Below are 18,555 nucleotides of genomic sequence, written 5' to 3' on the forward strand. Positions count from 1 at the left end.
TCTTTCAAAGAGATGCAAGCCACAAAGTCAGACAAATTAGCTCAGTGTGTTTTCCAAGCATGATGTCCTGATGACGAATATTTGTCGTCGGCTCTGTTAATCACTGTTACTGCACACGCACCACATGTATTACAGAGAAGCCGTGAGCACACACACACACCACGTGTATTACAGAGAGGCCGTGAGCACACACACACACCACGTGTATTACAGAGAGGCTGTGAGCACACACACACACACACACACACACACACACGTATTACAGACAGAGAGGCCCTGAGAATACACACCACATGTATTACAGAGGCCCCGAGCGCACACACACACACACACACACCCCACATGTATTTACAGACAGAGAGGCCATGAGAAATAAACACCCCAAGGGTATAGAAGAGTCACCCTCTTTATCTGTCTGTTTACTCTGTAGTGACCATATGATCGATCAGATTCACACGCCACAACAGCGTATTTGATTATTTGCTCCACTTGTTGATGTGTGCGCACGTGTCTGTCGTACAGATATTTTTCACCCTGACTGTTAGTTAGGATCTAGGGAAGGCATGAGTTCATTCCACCATGTGCTACCATGTTTTCTCTACCGCTGATTTAACAAACATTACACCACACATCCTCTTGCACTGTCCGTCCATCTGTCTGTCCAGCTTTTCTCCTTCTCGCACGCTGCCCCTGCGCCATTCTGCCAGAGGTCACAAAAGGTCGTCGCCGCACGCTTTTATGAATATCGAGCGCCAGTCAGAACTGATTACAGCTACACCCAAATCCAATCAGGATGCAAAACAGGACCATGACCCAGCCCCTGATTTGGGCCTCAAGCAAAAAAACAAAACAAAACAAAAGACTCACAGGAACCGCAGATACAGCCTGAGGTATCCAGATGTATGCCTGTCTGTAAACGGTGGGTATTTAACTCAGGCAGGTGATTGAGGCCTCCCCGGAGACTGGCGTGCATCAGCTGTGAGCCTTTTATTTACACTCCCGGGTCCCGGGGCACTAAAATTAGCATAACACATTTAAGAAATTGGAGCCTTTGTACATGTTACATGTGACTGTGTGTACATTGCCTCTGATGTACACAATGACTGGGGCTGTGTTGTTTTTTTTCGAAATGGCTGGCTGCACTTCATGGACCCTGACTTACACTGGGGACACTGTTGAATATTTATCTGCGCTAGCTGACCACAACAGCAGGCAGGCTGCCACAGAGCTTGCCTGAAGGGAGGAAGGTTCCCTCGCCATTTCAATCCGCCCCACTGGGTGCGCCCAGCTCCTGGGGGCACGCGGGGCAGCTGCACGCAGTCTATATTTCATTAGCTTCTGAATGAACAAGAAACTGAGGGTAAACACGTCGGTAAATGCAGGATCGGTTGGGTGGTCGGGCGAGTGAGCGAGCGAGCGAATGAGAGAGAGAGAGAGAGAGAGAGAGAGAGAGAGAGAGAGAGAGAGCGGGAGAAAGTAAATGACCTAGCCCAAACGAGTGGCTTAAAAACATCAAATATTCCTAATATTTGTCGTCAAGACATTTTTAAAATGACTGAAGTACTATGTTTTATAGAGCAAAGTTTATAAGATTAGTCTACCAGAAGATGAATGGACTGAACAGGTGAGTTCAGGTGTGGATGTGGTCACCGGTGGCCCGTGTGTTCTGGTTACTTTTCATGTGCCATTTTCTTCTCTGGCTCGGATTTTTTTCTTGGAAGTACAGAGTTTTCCCCGCAGCACGAGACATGACGGCACATCCTCGACACTCCTCCCCCATCTCTCCTCTGGCTTCTTTCCATCTTTCGCTCTGTCTCTTACTGTGTGTGCATGCGTGCGTGTGAGACTCACACACACACACACACCATCCCCCAACTCACTGCTTCATTCTGCCCATCCATCCAACCCATTCCTCTCTTGGCCTGGTTTATTTCAAACCCCCCCCCCCACACACACACACACACACACACACACACACATCTGTCTTTCACAACAAGGCTGTGGTAAAAACAGGCATAATATCGCTGCCTTCAGGTCATGCATTCTCTCTGGTGGATTGCGCCAATCACGCGCGTGCACACGCGTACGTGCGCGGGAAGACCATCTCTGCAGCAGCCTCAAAACATGTGTCGGGAAAAAGAAACCGCTTTTAAGCGGCGCTCCATCGCTGACCCCAGGTCAGACAAAGCCAGTACTGGCGCCATTTTCTTCAGCGGGGGGGGCTGCGGGGGGCTTTTCTGGAAACCGTAAGCTGTAGCGGCTGTGAGCGGGCGAGGGCTGTGCTTCCATCACCTCCCGAGAGACTACAACTGCTGTAACGTGATCTCAAGGTCATGGACGGCTCCGCCCCCGGCTCTCTGAGACAAATGAGATTCACTTAGAACAGTGGAGCAGTGTGGGGCGTGGGGCTTGGGGCGGTGGGGGTCACGTCAAATATATGGTGGTTATGGGCTTTTGTGTGCGTGTGTGTGCGTGTTGTGCACTGATCCTGTTCTAAACAACACTCTTGTTGTTGAATACGGCCCTTAAATCACTGCAACATTTCAATGGTCCATCAACCAGACTAATCACTTTACACACACACGCACACGCGCACACGCACACACACACAGTTCCGTGACAGAGTGCATGTGCATTTAAACCCATTTAAAAGTAGCTTGGACAAAGATTTGTTTCTACTTGTAAATTATCCCACATTTCATATGTGGGCCAAGAAACCGTCTGCTAAACTGAACCAAAAACCAGAGACGCAGACGATCATACCGTCGTCTTCTCACTGCAGTCTCAGTGCAGCCGTGATCTACATTTAACTCTCCCTGAACGCATCTCCCCGCGTCAGAAAAGAGAAACGGCCTTCTTAGAACCGGTGAAGAGACAACTCCACATTCTGGCCGTCTTGTTTTTGTTTTGCCTTTGTCCGTTTCTCTCTTTTTTTCCTCGGCCTCCCCTCTCTGCTCCTTCTCCTCGGTGGCAGATTTAGGAGGGTCTCCCCTCTCTGCCTCCTCACCCCCGCAGTAGGACATTTAGCGCCCTACAGCTGTAACTGAGGTGCGAGATTTATGCGTGACCTTCCGCAAATGCACGCCACCTGCCCCGCCCCTTCCAGCCCCGCCCCCTCGGGCCCCGCCCCCCGTCAGCCGCGCGTCCTGTGCTCTTTAGCCAGCAGTAGCCTGTTGGAAAACAAGTCGCAGGTCATCACCCTCTTCCTCTTCCGCTATGAGAGTACTAAAAAAAGCACGCAAAAAAACACTTCAAGATGAATTATTAATACACAACCGCAACGGACGACCCAAGCGCCGGCAATGCAGAGCAAGACGCAGAAAGGGCTCTGACAAACGGAATATCGCGGGTATTATTCAGACAAGGGAGTGTACGCTAGGGTTAAGGCGCGGGCGGTCTGGCACTGCAAACAGAGGGGAAAAAGACTAATGATATCTCGCAATCAAACTAAACGTCTAAAATAAAACAGCCTTTCGCCATTACTTCTCTGATGTCACCTTGTATTAACTAGCGTGCAAAGCAGCTAGTTACCATTAGCGATAAAACGCCACTGCAACGCGGAATAAGTAACAATAATATTACGTACTAATATTATCTTTCATGGAAACTATAACATAATTTTCACAGATTATATAACCAACATCTATCTAAAGTAACCTCATCCCTTGACATATTAGTGCTTGACTTGGGGGGGTTAGCAGGATGGGTGCAGACGCTCCCTAAAGACACTTGAGGACAGCCAGAATGTGGAGTCACAAAAACAAGACGGCCAGAATGTGGAGTTGTCTCTTCACCGGTTCTAAGAAGGCCGTTTCTCTTTTCTGACGCGGGGAGATGCGTTCAGGGAGAGTTAAATGTAGATCACGGCTGCACTGAGAAGACGACGGTATGATCGTCTGCGTCTCTGGTTTTTGGTTCAGTTTAGCAGACCCATATATGACATGTGGGATAATCGGGCAGTGGTTAAGCTACTTGACTAGTAATCGGAAGGTTGCTGGTTCAAGCCCCACCACTGCCAAAGTGCCACTGTTGGACTCCTGAGCAAGACCCCCCTCAGTTGCTCAAGGTGTACTCAGTCATAGTTGTAAGTTGCTTTGGATAAAAGTGTCAGCTAAATGCCATGAATGTAAATGGGTTTAAATGCACATGCACTCTGTCACTGAACAGTGTGTGTGTTTAAATTTGTTAGTCTGGGTGAAGGATTGTTGAAATGTTGCAGTGATTTAAGGGCTGCAATCAATAATGAGTAGTTTTAGAACAGAATCAGTGCAAAACAGACACAAATGCACATGCACTCTGAACACTGATCTTCCCATCGTGTGCAGGTGAGTGATCGACTGTTGAAATGTTGCAGTAATTATGGGCCATATTCAATAATGAGTATAGTTTTCATAACAGGATTAGTGCAATACACACGCACACAAGCAAATCAAATTCACCAGTTTGGCATTGCAATGACATCACCGCTAGGTATTCTTGTTTCAAATAGTATTCAAAGCAGCTAGTAACCGTTAGCAATAAAACCCTACAGCGATGTGGAATAAGTAATAATATTACATACTAAAACTGATATTACCTTACATGGAAAGTATAACATAGTTTTACATATTAAATACCAAATTGACATATTAGGGCTACGTAACTCACTGCGGTCGTAAACGATGACATCACGTTGGAAGTAGCTGGGAAGCTACAACATAGATCTGTTTTCTTGTTCTACATCAGAAAGCAGAGCTACGTGTGTAATTTTTACTTTGCTCTGCCAGTCCTGACCACTACCTACTCAACACTAGCTCAAAAAGAAACTTTAAGCTCCTTATTACAAAATAATCATGGAACTGCCCCAGGTCAGTTAGCCAGGGTATTTATGCCCAGCAATAACAGGATCTTGGACATTTCTGCATGCATAAGAGCGTGTGCGTGTGTGTGTGTGTGTGTGTGTGTGCCACTGCCTTCAGTTCTTATTGGGTTATGGAGCAGCGGCTGAGGCTGGGACCTCTCCTGGCACGAAGGCATGGCCAATAAGCCGCGGCTAGTGGGGTCCCCAGGGCAGGGACGCTCCAATAGCCGCCCGCGAGTCCATCTCACACGCTTTCGCCATGTGTGATGTCTGTCCATGTCTATTTCATACAGCTACAATAGGCTGAACCTACCACAAAGTAACTAAGAAGGCGGGGGGGGGGTGTGGGGGGGTGTGGGGGGGGTTTCCACTGTGGTACCATTGTATCAAAACGCTAACAATGACTGAAAACTGGTGGGGAAGTCTGCCCTTAAAAGTGCCTTTAACTGTGCCCTTAAAAGGTGCCAGCCTCACGCGCTCCTTTAACCGTGAGGTCACGCCACGGCGCCCCTCACCTCGCGGAGCTCCTGAGCGACCGTGCTCAGGCGCTCGCTCTCGGCCTGTGCGTTGCACAGGGCGACGCGCGTCTGCCGTATCTCGGTCTGCAGCTCCTGCACGCGCTGCTCGTAGTACGCCTCCTTGCACGCCGACTCCTGGAGCAGAGACTCCTCCCGGCTCTCCCCGTCTGCTGCCACCTTCCGCTGGTTGGAGTGGGCCTGCCCGAAAGCCTGCAGGGAGAGGAGAAGTTTGATACTGATACTGATCTCGAAGAAACGCAGGCAGTTTAGGAACCATTAGATCTCGAAATCAAATCCGCTCGCTGGGAACTTACTGAAACGGCTCGTCTCACAAGGATCAGACATCCTGCGTGCGCTTCACAGGCAGCACCAGAAATGCTGCCGTTTTTAGCAGGTCAGCACCGTTTCCCCTCGCGCGCACACGCACACGCCCACGCACACGCCCACCGCACGGCAAGGGAAGCAGGCAGCAGTGGTTGCCGTCATGTCGCCGAGGGAGGGAGTGCGGGAGCTACGCTTTTGTGCGACGTTGCTGAAATTGACATGCACGTGGGACAAAACGTGGCAGTCGAACAGGTTGGGTGGGCTAACGACACACGCGAGGTCGCTGCCAAGCGCTGCCTCCCGCCCTGATGGCAATCGCCAGCCAGGCCTGCCACCCGCACAGGGCACCGCCGCACCCACGGGAGGACAGAAGCTGGGCAGTTTCACGCGGGCCTGACATGCAGACCTCGGGGGAAGGTGGGTCTCTCTCTCTCTCTCTCTCTCTCTCTCTCTCTCTCTCTCTCTCTCTCTCTCTCTCTCTCTCTCTCCTCTCCCTCCCTCCCTCCCTCCCTCCCTCCCTCCCTCCATACGCACCCTGCTCCACCCTGTCCAACGCATACCAGGTACTCCCAACAGTCAGGCAATAACAACAACACATGCATGCCAAACACAAACAATACAATCCCTTTCCCAGTGTGCCCTGCAGGAGAACGATAAGTAGAGCAGGACATTGACAGGAGACCTGCTCTGGTTCCTCAAGACAATGGAGGTCCTGCCATTGCAGCAGTGTGCCATTTCTGCATCATAATGCAGCTATAAACAGGTATAAGCTCTTGAAATTGAAACGTCTTATTTACTGTCAGATGGGCATGATTGCAGCTTTTATTCTGAACCCTGAACGCTTGGGTGTCCCGGACTGTTTGATCCCACCCTGAGGACAATATACAAGATGACTAAAAGAAACAAAAGGGATGCAGTCAGTCGAGAGAGAGAGAGAGAGAGAGAGAGGGGAGAGAGAGAGAGAGAGAGAGGGGAGAGAGAGAGAGAGAGAGAGGGGAGAGAGAGAGAGCGAGGAGAGAGAGAGAGAGGGGAGAGAGGAGAGAGAGAGAGGAGAGAGAGGAGAGAGAGAGAGAGGAATTTCTGTGTGCAGGCTGAACTGCCACTGCAGTGCAGAGGGGAGTTTCCAATAAAATACACACACACACACACACACACACACACACACACAGCAGTAATCTCCGTACATACCGCTACAGCGAGCTCAGTATATACTCCAAACACGCTGAAGAAGGCGTGGGAATGTAAAAATAATGACACGCCACACGGCCTGTGTGGGCTGGTGCCTGCAGGGCAGCTGTGGCAGCAGGTCCGCCCACAGCCGAGCACGCTCTGTGTGCGCTCACCCGCCTCTGCTCGCCACAGCCACAGATAAAGCCCTGACTTAGGAAAGTGGGTTTGATCTTCCTGCAACAGTGGAATGGGAAAGTGAGGTGGGGGTTTTGGTGGTTGTGGACAGTAATGACTCCGTGCGCTAGTGAGCGGTGGGGGGTGGAGGAACCCCAGCCAGCTGCAGCTGTGGGGAGATTTTAATGCTAGTCATGCAAATGAGGGGGAGGGCGAACTTGCCTCTGCGAAATATGTGGAATAACTGGAGTGTGTGTGTGTGTGTGTGTGTGTGTGTGTGTGTGTGGGCAGACGGGGGGTTATTCATGTTTTCCTGCATCATGCCGCTAAACTCAGAAGGTCCTCTGCAAGCAAAAATAAATAAACAAACATACTACCCTCATGTCTCTCTCTCTCTCTCTCTCTCTCTCTCTCTCACACACATACACACACATGCTCACTTCTAAAATCCAATGCGCTAAATTGTGTAATCTCACACAAGTAATGGGTGTTCCATCTAAATGTAGAACTTCCATCATGCACAGTAAATCCAGAATCCAGAGGGAGGGTGGGAGGGAGAGAGAGAGAGAGAGAGAGAGAGAGAGAGAGAGAGAGAGAGAGAGAGAGAGAGAGAGAGAGAGAGAGGGAGAGGGAGAGTGGAGGAAGTATGAACCCTCTTTCACTCACGTTGCTAGTACTGGAGGAAGGTGAAAGGAAGCATGAGTGTGTCTGTGTGCCCGTGAGTCCAGTGTCTCATCACCCACTACAACTACTGAGCGAAAGGTATTCATAAACAACAAAGCACCAATTCAAGTCCATGAGAGAAAGGATCAGAACACACACACAGACACGCACACACACATACACACTCACTCTCTGTAAGTGTGGATGTCTGTGTGTAGAAAAGAAGATGGAGAAGTGATATGGTAGCTGAGGGAGGAGAAGAGAATGGAGCAGAGTGCCCCAGAGTGCACTGGAAGAAAGCCAGATCACCCCATACCCCCCCAACACACACACACACACACACACTTTCACCCCCCAGTCAGGTGTTCTGCACACACAGTGTGCCACACCATGCACTGCTGAAGATATCGGGCACACTCTGTGCTAGCTCTGTGTGTGTGCTGCGCAGAACACACTCTTATCCACGATATTGTTCTCTTACCAGGTCAAAAACTACACCTGAATTAAAACCTAAATTTGAAGTTGTGCTTTCTATCCTACCACAACCCACCAGCACAATAACCCACTACCACAACAACCCACTACAATAATCCACTACCACAATAACCCACCACAACAACCCACTACCACAACAACCCACTACAATAATCCACTACCACAATAACCCACCACAACAACCCACTACAATAATCCACTACCACAATAACCCACCACAACAACCCACTACCACAATAACCCACTACCACAACAACCCACTACAATAATCCACTACCACAATAACCCACCACAACAATCCACTACCACAATAACCCACCACAACAACCCACTACCACAATAACCCACTACCACAACAACCCACTACAACAATAATCCACTACCACAATAACCCACCATCACAACAACCCACTACAACAATAACCCACTACAGCAATAATCCACTACAACAATAATCCACTACCACAATAACCCACTATCACAACAACCCACTACCATGAAGCCATGGCTCTGGCTTCATCATTGGTTACCATGCCAACTAAGAGCGACAGAATAAGGGTCACAAGGCACACAGATGGCTGTTTGCAAAGCTGAGACACGTGCTGTGTGTGTGTGTTGTGTATGTGTGTGTGTGGGGGGGGTGTCCAAATCATCGCATTTCTATAGCCACTTAGTCGTCTTTATCCATTTCCTCTCCACACATTTTTGACACACGCATCTTCTTCCACGGCATCCCATGTGCGCCGCGACTCATCGCCTCCTGATTGGCCAGTCACCGTGACTATCCCATCCGTATTGCTTCAGCGCGACATTCCCATGGCACCAGCCCTGGCCCACGCAGATGACTTATCCAACCAAACCACTTCCTGCTTGCATCCCAAGGCCATGTGGACAGGGGATCAAGCGCTCCGGATCAGTAGAGGGTCAAGAGAAACACTTGCTTCCACCATTTTATATTTACCAGGCAACATCACTGATTTGTCTGTCATGTCCAATACGACACAAAGACTCCTCACTGCAAAACCAACTGAGATTTGTGCTGACGAATGAACTTTTGTACTGAAGCCCAAACCTGGATCGCAAGCTTTTGTTTAGACGGCTGGAGGGCTGGTACAGTTCAGCAATTCCAACGACGATCCTAAAACACACCGAGCAAAACTCTTGTTCTTAGTTTTTTGTTTGTTTTTGTTTTGTTCTTGTTTATATTTGTTTTTCAAATTTGCCGAAGCAGATGTTTGGGACTCGCGTGCGGTTTGGGGGACTCGGCAGTGAAGATACAGCAGCTATCTTGCTTTATTAATATAATTACAGTCTGACCAGACATGCTCAATCAATCAAGAATGGCAGGTTTATGGGGAGCATGGGGAACGAGGAGGCTGTTATGATGAGGTGAAGCCCAGAGGTATTTATTATGGACCGCGGGAATGACTTCTGAACATGCGACAACCTGCATGGGGCCAGATGGTTAGAACACTGCACCTCCCTCTTAAACGTTGGCAGTCTGAGTGAAAGTCCAAAAGGGCTCACACTATCTATCTATCTCTCTATCTATCTATCTATCTATCGCGCTCTCTCTCTCTCTCTCTCTCTCTCTCTCTCTCTCTCTCTCTCTCTCTCTCTCACCAGTTCTCAAGGATTGCAAAGTGGCTGGCAAATATCCTAATAGTCCTTCAAACAGACCACACACACACACACACACACACACACACACACACACACACACACACACACACACTTTGCTGCCTTGTTTCCTGTTGTTATTGATTCCAAGGCTATTTCTGTCATCCCCACCTGCCAGTCGAGCTCACACGCATCTTATGGACAAAGCATTAAGAACGCACGCACGCACACGCGCGCGCACATAAACTACAACACAGTATACACAGGAATAAAACGAATAAGTGAGCAAGAACAAAAGCTAGCTACAAAGTGTCTGAGAATGTGTCAGACCCCTGACTCAACCCTTAAGCCCAAATAAGAATTTCCTGGCACATCTACGTGAAGATGCAACACTGCACACTGCAGCTCCAGTAATGCCACGTCTGATTCAAACTGGCAAACTGGGTTTCCCCTCACAGACACACGGCATGAGAGGTTTCCCCACTGGCCCGTCGGCCTACGCTGGGCGGTGGGTGAGCTTTAGGGTGTTTGATGGAGGCATCCTACCGTGTGGGTGTGCTGCCCGTACTGGGGATTAACCGCACCTCCGTGCCGCACACACACACACGCGCACACACAAACACGCACACACACACAAACTTGTGTGAATCGTGAGTGGGTGGAGCAGGAGACTGATGAATTCAGTGTGACTCGTTTCTTTTTCCTGTCGTCCTCGCTCGCTCTCGCTCTCTCTCTCTCTCCCTCCCTCCCTCCACCGATCTGGACTAGTCCACCAGGAACCACCATCTGCCCCTTACCACCCCCCACCCCCGCGTGGTAATATGCTAATTAGCTTCCTCACTCTTTTCTCATTCAGAACCTCACACACACTGAACATTGTGTGTGTGTGTGTGTGTGTGTGTGTGTGTGTGTGTGTGTGCGCGCACGCACCTCCGTGCCTTGCAGTGCTCTCACACCGTGCGTTCTACAGTCGTGTGTTCCTGAACTATTTGCACACTGAATCAAGCGTGTAACGCCATTCCGGGGCGACTTTGAGCCGTCCCGAACCATCACGGTGCCCCGTGTTCACTTGGATCCCCCAGGTCGCTTGATTAAAAGCCGGCCGTGGAAGCCACGCCTGAAAGCAGCAACGGAATGGCACGGCTCGTATTGTCAGCTCTTCATTCCGCGGTACTCTGCTGCTGCTATTTCCATCCTATGCCACACTTCACAAATACCCAGAGGGCCTTGCTGAGGTAAACAGGAAGCAGCAGGAATACAATGGCAGGAAGAGAAGGGGGGGTTAGGAGCCGGGAGGCAGGACGCGGGTCCTCGGAGAGTGGAGTGGAGGAGGCAGTCGTGCCCCGGGGCAGCGTGCAGGCGCCTTCGTTGCCACGGCACTCCTGCGCCTCTGAGGATTGTGGGTAGGTGGATGCGTCTCTCTGAGCCTTTGCCTGTAGTTCTGATAAAAGACAGTGCTCTGGCACGGGTACAGAAGAAGCCACACCTGCTCCGTCCGTCCGCGTGCGTCAGCTTGCGTAAACGTCCTGTGGGAGAGAAGCGCGCAGAGGGTGACGTCTATTCTCGGTCTGCTTCCATTACAAAACCGCCATCGAAGGCACGGCTCTGCGATTTGGACAGGTTTCCAGAGGACAGCGGCATCACGACGGAGTTGCTTGGCGTAGGGCAGAGAGCCGCGAAGGTGAGGCGAGATCCGACAAGCGGGCCCTGACCGAGCTGGACAACACGTGGGTCCAAACAAGAGCCTCTTTCCTAATGAAGCCCGTAAAGAGGTCCTTTAGGGGAAGTGCCGTATAGAGGGGCGCATACGCGCCAGAGGTCCACACGGTAGAACAGGGCCATGATATTTACATCTTTAAAGGCATTTTCCCACAGAGCTGCATGCGGCAGGTTCGCAGGACTCCAAAACGGCTCCAGACTGATTCGGCAGCACGCCAGGGAACAGGTTTTCAGGAGCAAACAGACACCGTTTTCAAGACAAAGTGGACGCCAAAATGCAAAGTGCGGTGTAATTAGGCCTTGGAGTAGTTCTGGTCTTTTCTAACAGTCGGGCCTTAAACATCAAAAGAAACACTAGCTACTGGCTTTAAGCTACTGATGTCAGCAGAGCGAAGCCGAGAAGGTTACAAAGCTGCTTAGGGTTCCGCCCACTACATGCCACTGCTCCAAACACCCCCATCGACACACCCAACCCCGCCCACCCAACGGGACAGGAGCAATAGGTTGGATTTCGCTGCCTGCATTACGTCAATTGGTCTCGCGAGACTAACAAAATCAGCCGAACAAGCACAAAGGATCAAAGAGGAAACTCGAAAGCTTCCGTGTGCCGTCTGTAAAAATCACATCTGAGGAGTCATTCGAGTTCTCAGGCAACTGTTCGACATGCGAACAATGAACATGCAAACTGAACACGTAAACAACGTGTAAATGTGTGGCCGGCTCTGTTGGTTATGTACGGCTGGCAGAGATAGCAGGAGGGCAGGGCTAAAGAATCCGCTCTGTGCGCGGAGTCAAGGTTGGGCAGGGTCCACGCATGACATCACGGGCTGGGTTTTGTGGCGTAGGAAGGAGGATCTGGCTGGAGACCGCAGGAAAGATCTTAAACATTCCACTTCGTTACTGGATTAAGTTAACGGGGTTTCTTTTCACGGCAGGAAACAAAGGAAAAACTACTGTGGTTAGCACAGCTGTGAAGTGAGAAGAATGAGTAATTGTACTGGTTTTTGGTAACTGAGACGCTGTAATCAATTGAAACACACACAGATGTATAGACACTGACACACACAGGCTAGTGTGTGTGCTATTGTCCTCGGTCACAAAATATGAACCTTGATGGCATTTAAGCACATGGAAACCATGACAGCATGGATAAAATGTTACACCAGGGCTCACACACATGCTGACACACACACACACACACACCCCTGCTGTCAGACTTACACACACACAAACAAATACACAGAAGTAGTACTATTGAATACTCTAGTCTATATTACATTCTACACACAATTTACTCTCCACAACTCCAGACAACGTTTTGGATAAATGCGTCTGAACATTTCCTAAACCCCTTCTTTGCCCCTTTAACTGTCAGGTCTACACACATACGGCGCAACATTTTGAGGCTCCAATGGAGGCAAGCCTTCATCTGAAGCCCTGTCTCACTCGAACTCGTGAGGAGGCACTAAAGCACGACCCTTTCCACTTCCAGGTCTCGGTGGTCTTAACCAGAGCCGTGTGACGTTCTATTCAGAGTTTTATTTGGGCTTTGGCTTTGATGCACGTCGAGGATCACTGGGAGGTTGAGAAACCATGGAGAGAGCAGAGAGTCCTCGCTCACGTGCACCGCTAGCACTCCTCACTGACGCTCCTCGCGTTCACACGGACGCTTCCTTTCGTCTGCTAAGCGCGACAGGCTTCGTCCTAATCTCTTAATTTACACACCCGAAAAAACAAAACCCTGGGATGGAGCCCGGTGTCTGGCACCATCCCCTTGCGTGGACCAATGAGAACGAGCTTTTGCCGACGCGACGCCCGCTTTCCGAGGAACGAAAGAGTTGAAGCCCGAGTGCCGTTGTAAGCTTTGGTGGACCTGCCTGGAGCCTCCCGAGGGCAAAAGGAACCCCTGGATTGACCCCAGGAGCCCAGGTGGCACCTGGGACGATACCCTTCAACTGTTCACAGCGCCTCCGCCACGCCAGGATGATTTGGATTGGTTTTCCAGTTACTGCGTACTGTTTGCGTGGATCACTGGCCCAAGCGCATGGGCTGTGTACTAGGAAACATGCGACACTGATTACCCCAGACAATGCCGGTACACAGCTGTGTGTGTGTGTCACCATGAATGCTTTCACTGTGCTCTTCACACAACACCACAAAGGTCTTCGTCATAGCAACGGCCATGGGGTCAGGAGGGAGAGGGAGGGGGGGGTGTCGCAGATGCGTATGCGTGTCGACGTCTTCGTGGCCAGCAGCACGCTCTTGTGAAATTCCCGGCCAGCCTCCCTAAGGAAGAGTCAGCGTCCGTGATCCAGCCCGGCCGACGCCCGCATCCTAACCCTCGGCCCGCGGTCACACTCTCTGCTCCAAACGTGGCTACTCGCTTCTCCGATTACAATGTCACAGCATGCAGTGTGATCTTTGGTCAACATCAGAGGGCCCTCATTACTCATCACTCACTGCTGGCAAGGCAACCTTGATACTTCCCAAACAAGTTTTAGCCAACACCCGTGTTCCCCAACACACACACGCACACCGTGCTGGTGTCAGAAGTCAGGGCACTACTCGACGAGAGGTCACGACCTGTGTGTGGACACAGCACAGCAAAATGTGGCACACAGAGCAGAATGAAGTGCAGCGGGCCGGGGCTGACCAATGGCAGCGCAGGGGAGGGGGGGGGGGGTCCGTGGAAAGGTCAAACCGGATGAACTGGTGGGGAAGGAGGCGTCGGCAGGGTGGGCAGAGCCAGCAGGTGTCGGATTTTGCTCCTAAAAACACTCCCAGACCACAACAAAGGAATGTCGGTATTCTGGTATTAGCATGGTACTAGACTGGACAGTGTTTGACTAAACGTGGTCTGACATTATCCACACTTTAATAAGATTCTATATAGGCTTGTGATGCCTGAAGGATTACACTCCTTATAATCGCTTCACACTACCTACAGTATGACCATTACAGACATGCAAATTTATTTGTTTGTTTGTCTGTCTGTCTGTCTATCTATTTATTTATTTATTTCCCCCCCCAGTCCCAGGTGACTGCAGAGGCTTGGCACATTCCCGACTCTGTTACTAGGCAACAGACCGGCTGTCCCCATCCTAGCTCCAGCTGCTGTAGCAGGTTTCCTAGCCGGCTGCTGTACACTGCATTAGACCACCCTTAGGTGCGTCACCATTTTGGATCTTCTTTCGACATTCAGTCGGCTCCGAAAAGAGGCTTCCCCTCACTGGAAAAGCAGAGGGTTTCTTACCGTTTAATGACGGTGGATTTGTGGAGAGAGAAACTAGGTCATTAAATTCTGACCTGGTTTTACAGACCGGCTGGCACAAAGGATATCTGTGGTTGAAAGCATTAAATAACTACAATGCAGAGCTTTTGTGAAAGTGTATATGTGTGTGTGTGTATATATGTGTGTGTGTGTGTGTGTGTGTGTGTGTATGTGTGTGTACAGGAATGAGAACATCTGCTAGAACGTCCTTGTCCTTGGTGTAAATCAGTGCTGTTGCCTTAGTTGTGTAAACCCATCAAGAGAAGAAGAGATCAATGCTGACTGTTTGTGCTTGGTCAACACTGTCACAGCTGTGATGAACAGCCACGTAACTCTGCAACAATATACTGCATCATAAAGCCCCACACACACACACCTGTCTCTCTCGTAAAATCACACGCACATTTTAGAGTAATTTACGTAAAAGACCACATTGTTATGGAATACCCAGAGATGACAAAAAGGATTTAAAGAAAGATGACATTTTGATTTGAGTTTTTGTATTCAAAAATGATCCTTTATAGTATTGCGAGGCCATTATATTTGCAGAATGTTTAGAATGTAATATATGGTGGTGTGCAAATGGTGTCCTGTGCCGCTACAGAAGAAACTGCTCCGCTTCCATCCTCTGGTCTAACGGACACAGAAGAAAGGATATAAGAAAGATGGAGAGACAGACAGATAGAGGACGGAGAGTGGAAAAGGTCGAGGAGGGAGACAATAAGAGAAGAAAGAAGAATCAACAGGGATAAAAGGCCTTTGCGGCAACACACCTCCTTGTGCTGCTGCCCCTACCGTGCAGCCAGCGAGGGTGGACGCCAGTCTAGACGATCCACACCTGTGCCGTGGAAGCGCAGGCGGAGGGGATAATTTATCTGTGCTTTACCTTTCAGTAGCGGGCCATGGTGGCATCCGCTGCGCTGGTTAGAGATTATCCTTTAATCTTCACCTTGATATGCAGTAATAATAAATGCATTACATTTTTGTTATTTGACTACGCAGCAAACAACACATTCATTCAGCAGCAAAGGTTTCCCATTAGCGACCATGGTTCTGGGTACGAGGGAGTGAACCTTTGAAACTGTGACCAATAAACATCTAGTCAAAGGCGAAAGTCTGAATCGAAAAGCCGGTGGTGGGAGTTGTAGTTCAGGTGAGCTCGGCAGGACTCCTGGGCATCTGAGGAGGAAATGAGGGGTGATTGTCCCGACAAGGCGAAGCCTTTTGAGACCGGCCGCGTCCTGCTGTCTGTGCGGCTGGCTGTCTGGCCACATCATGCTTGTTTTCAGCCTGAAAGATTTACTGGCCTGCACCCAGTTTCTGTTTTTCTTATTGGAAGGGGAAAACCTTTGGAATGCATGGGAAATCACTTGAACAGAAACCCCAAAGAGACACAGGGAGGGAGGGAGGGAGAGAGAGAGAGAGCGAGGGAGGAGAGAGGGAGTGAGAGAAAGCATTTGACATTAAGAAGAAAGCAAGGAAAATGTCAAAATGAGAGAATTTCACTGCAATTAATAGCTTTATCAGATATCTCACTGCATTCTTTGACCTCTTGATAACTTCAGTTTTCTGCTGCACTCAAATCTGCGTGCCGTATCCTGGAAGGACATACGAGTTGATGCACTCTGCCCTCTGCCTCCGTATTCTCAGAGAAGACACGCAAAGCTTCGTCAGGTGAAGGGCCTGACAAAGCTGGCGCAAAAATCAACGCAGGCCGGACATGATGTGGATTAGCAAATTGTAACAGCAATGAAGCTGTCATCATCCAGCCCCCTCAAAGAACCAGTGAAATCTCTCAAAACAGGAAACAGCTCAGCCAGACCCTCGGTCAGGCAACACAGAGGGGTTTGTGGAGAATACTGAACGGCATTGACAGCAGCTTTACTCCTCCCTTCGTTGTGTGTTTGTTTCTTTTTTATTATCTGTTTATTTCAAGGAGGGCTTACACACGGGCTTGCAACCCCGAGCCGCCGTCCGCCCCAAATTCTGCCGACTTCTGTGGGGCCCGCCTGCAGCTCTCTGGGCTTGAACAACAGCTGCACCAGCGCTTCGTCACCCTTCAAACTCAGTCACCTCCTCTCTCTATCTCTCGTTCTCTCTCTCTCTCTCTCTCTCTCTCTCGTTCTCTCGTTCTCTCTCTCTCTCTCTCTCTCTCTCTCCCTCTCTCTCTCTCTCCGTGAATCACAAGCCAAACATCTGCCTGGTAATAAGAGGCTTGCTCTCCGATAGCGAGTGAGATTACAGGAGGCAGGAAGTCCGCATGCCGTACAGAGCTGTCGTTTATCTGCCGCCTTGTGCATGGAGGGGGGGCCTTCGCATTCCCAGAATGCCTGTGGAGGTTGGAACTTGTTTGGCTTGCTTGTCATTCTTTCCAGGCGGGAAAAACGTTTTGCATCAGAATTCTTTTTTTTAAAAACTCAGCCCGCCATTTTCATCCACAATAGCCAAAAACAGAAAATCGCAACTTTCTGATAGGGAACAATTCAGTGAGTAAATCCAGAACACAAAAGGTGATCAGAACAAGAAAAAAAAGTTCTTAATACCAAGACACACCATATACAGGTGGAGTAATTTTTTGTAAGAGTAATTTAATAGATTTGGTGCCAAAATCCATTAAATGATGCAAATATTAGCTCTTCTGAGCAGGTGGTACACTTTGGACTGCCAACAGTGGTGTGAAAAACCCAGAGCAGCTAAACTCTGAGTAGCGTGGACTGAGATGAGCAACACAGATTGGCCATTTGTACAGTAAGCAGGCTTCTTAATGCAGTATGGGACGCAGAACTTAGACGAGCTCTCATATATATATATATATATATATATATATATATATATATATATATATATATGTGTGTGTGTGTGTGTGTGTGTGTGTGTGTGTGTGTGTGTCACATAAAGTGGAGGTATGCCTGAATATCTGAATATGTTCATAAAAGCCCTGTAGTGTTAGAGCATTCTAGGCGTTGAGAACAGGACTTTAAGCTGATCTTAGCCGCCTCCCCGTCGTTTGACCTTGTGCTGCTGATTGCCAAAGCCCGACAGCTCGGCATTGCGCAGCAACACAATGTCAGGAATCGGACCACCTCAGTACCGATAATAAAACCCGGAAAACTGTAGATTTATCGCAGCGAATACCGCGTTAGGTAACTGACAGCCTATTTCTCCTGCCGTGAGAGCCTTATTTAAATAACAGGCTCCCTGCCAAAAACGGCGAGCCGTTGAAATAGGCGACGGGGCAATTGGTTTACCTCTTTCAGTTGGTCCATTTCTTGACGGACGGTCTCGTACTCGAGTTCCAGCTCGTCGTACTGCTGCTGCAGCGCCTGCTTCTCCTCCAGGACGGCGAGCCCGTACTCGGCCGCCTGGATCTTCTCGCGGGTCGTCTCGCTCAGCTCCCGGGATAAGCGTTCGAGCTCGGCCCGCATCCCCTCCGGCCCAGCGCCGGTAACCCGCATCCCCTCCACGGACATCTTCCTCGGCGGAGACGGCGCTTCAGCTTGGACAGGAACGGCAAAACCACTGGGCGAATCCAACCTGGAGGGAACCGCCGACAAACCTGATGTCGGGGCAGTGAAATTAGATTCTTCTGTATTGCTGCATTATCGCCAGTTAAGCTCTCGGTGTTGGGGATGTTTTATTTTAGGGCGGAGCCTGTTTTCGTTTTTATCCTAATGCAGCTTCATGACTGCGGACACCTCACCACCTCTCCGCTCCTTGCCCGTTAATAACGAACCGTTTCAGAGGGCTGTCAAGCTGCAGAA

The 18,555-nt window shown here is 49.8% G+C and overlaps 1 protein-coding gene across 3 annotated transcripts in view; it reads right to left on the reverse strand.

Annotated features, from left to right (window-relative positions):
• The window catches only part of bicd2a (BICD cargo adaptor 2a), a 37,685-nt gene extending 19,130 nt beyond the window's left edge, over nucleotides 1–18,555 (reverse strand). For all 3 annotated transcript variants that reach the window (XM_081703531.1, XM_027015001.3, XM_035536352.2), the window contains exons 1-2: nucleotides 18,043–18,555; nucleotides 5,356–5,568 (exon numbers count right to left, since the gene is read on the reverse strand). In XM_081703531.1, coding sequence (XP_081559657.1) covers nucleotides 5,356–5,568; nucleotides 18,043–18,264 — 435 coding nt within the window. In that variant the 5' untranslated portion in view covers nucleotides 18,265–18,555. The remainder of the gene's footprint in view (nucleotides 1–5,355; nucleotides 5,569–18,042) is intronic.

The sequence above is a fragment of the Electrophorus electricus genome, chromosome 20 (assembly GCF_041902795.1).
Source record: "Electrophorus electricus isolate QZ-2024a chromosome 20, ASM4190279v1, whole genome shotgun sequence".
Taxonomy (NCBI): domain Eukaryota; kingdom Metazoa; phylum Chordata; class Actinopteri; order Gymnotiformes; family Gymnotidae; genus Electrophorus; species Electrophorus electricus.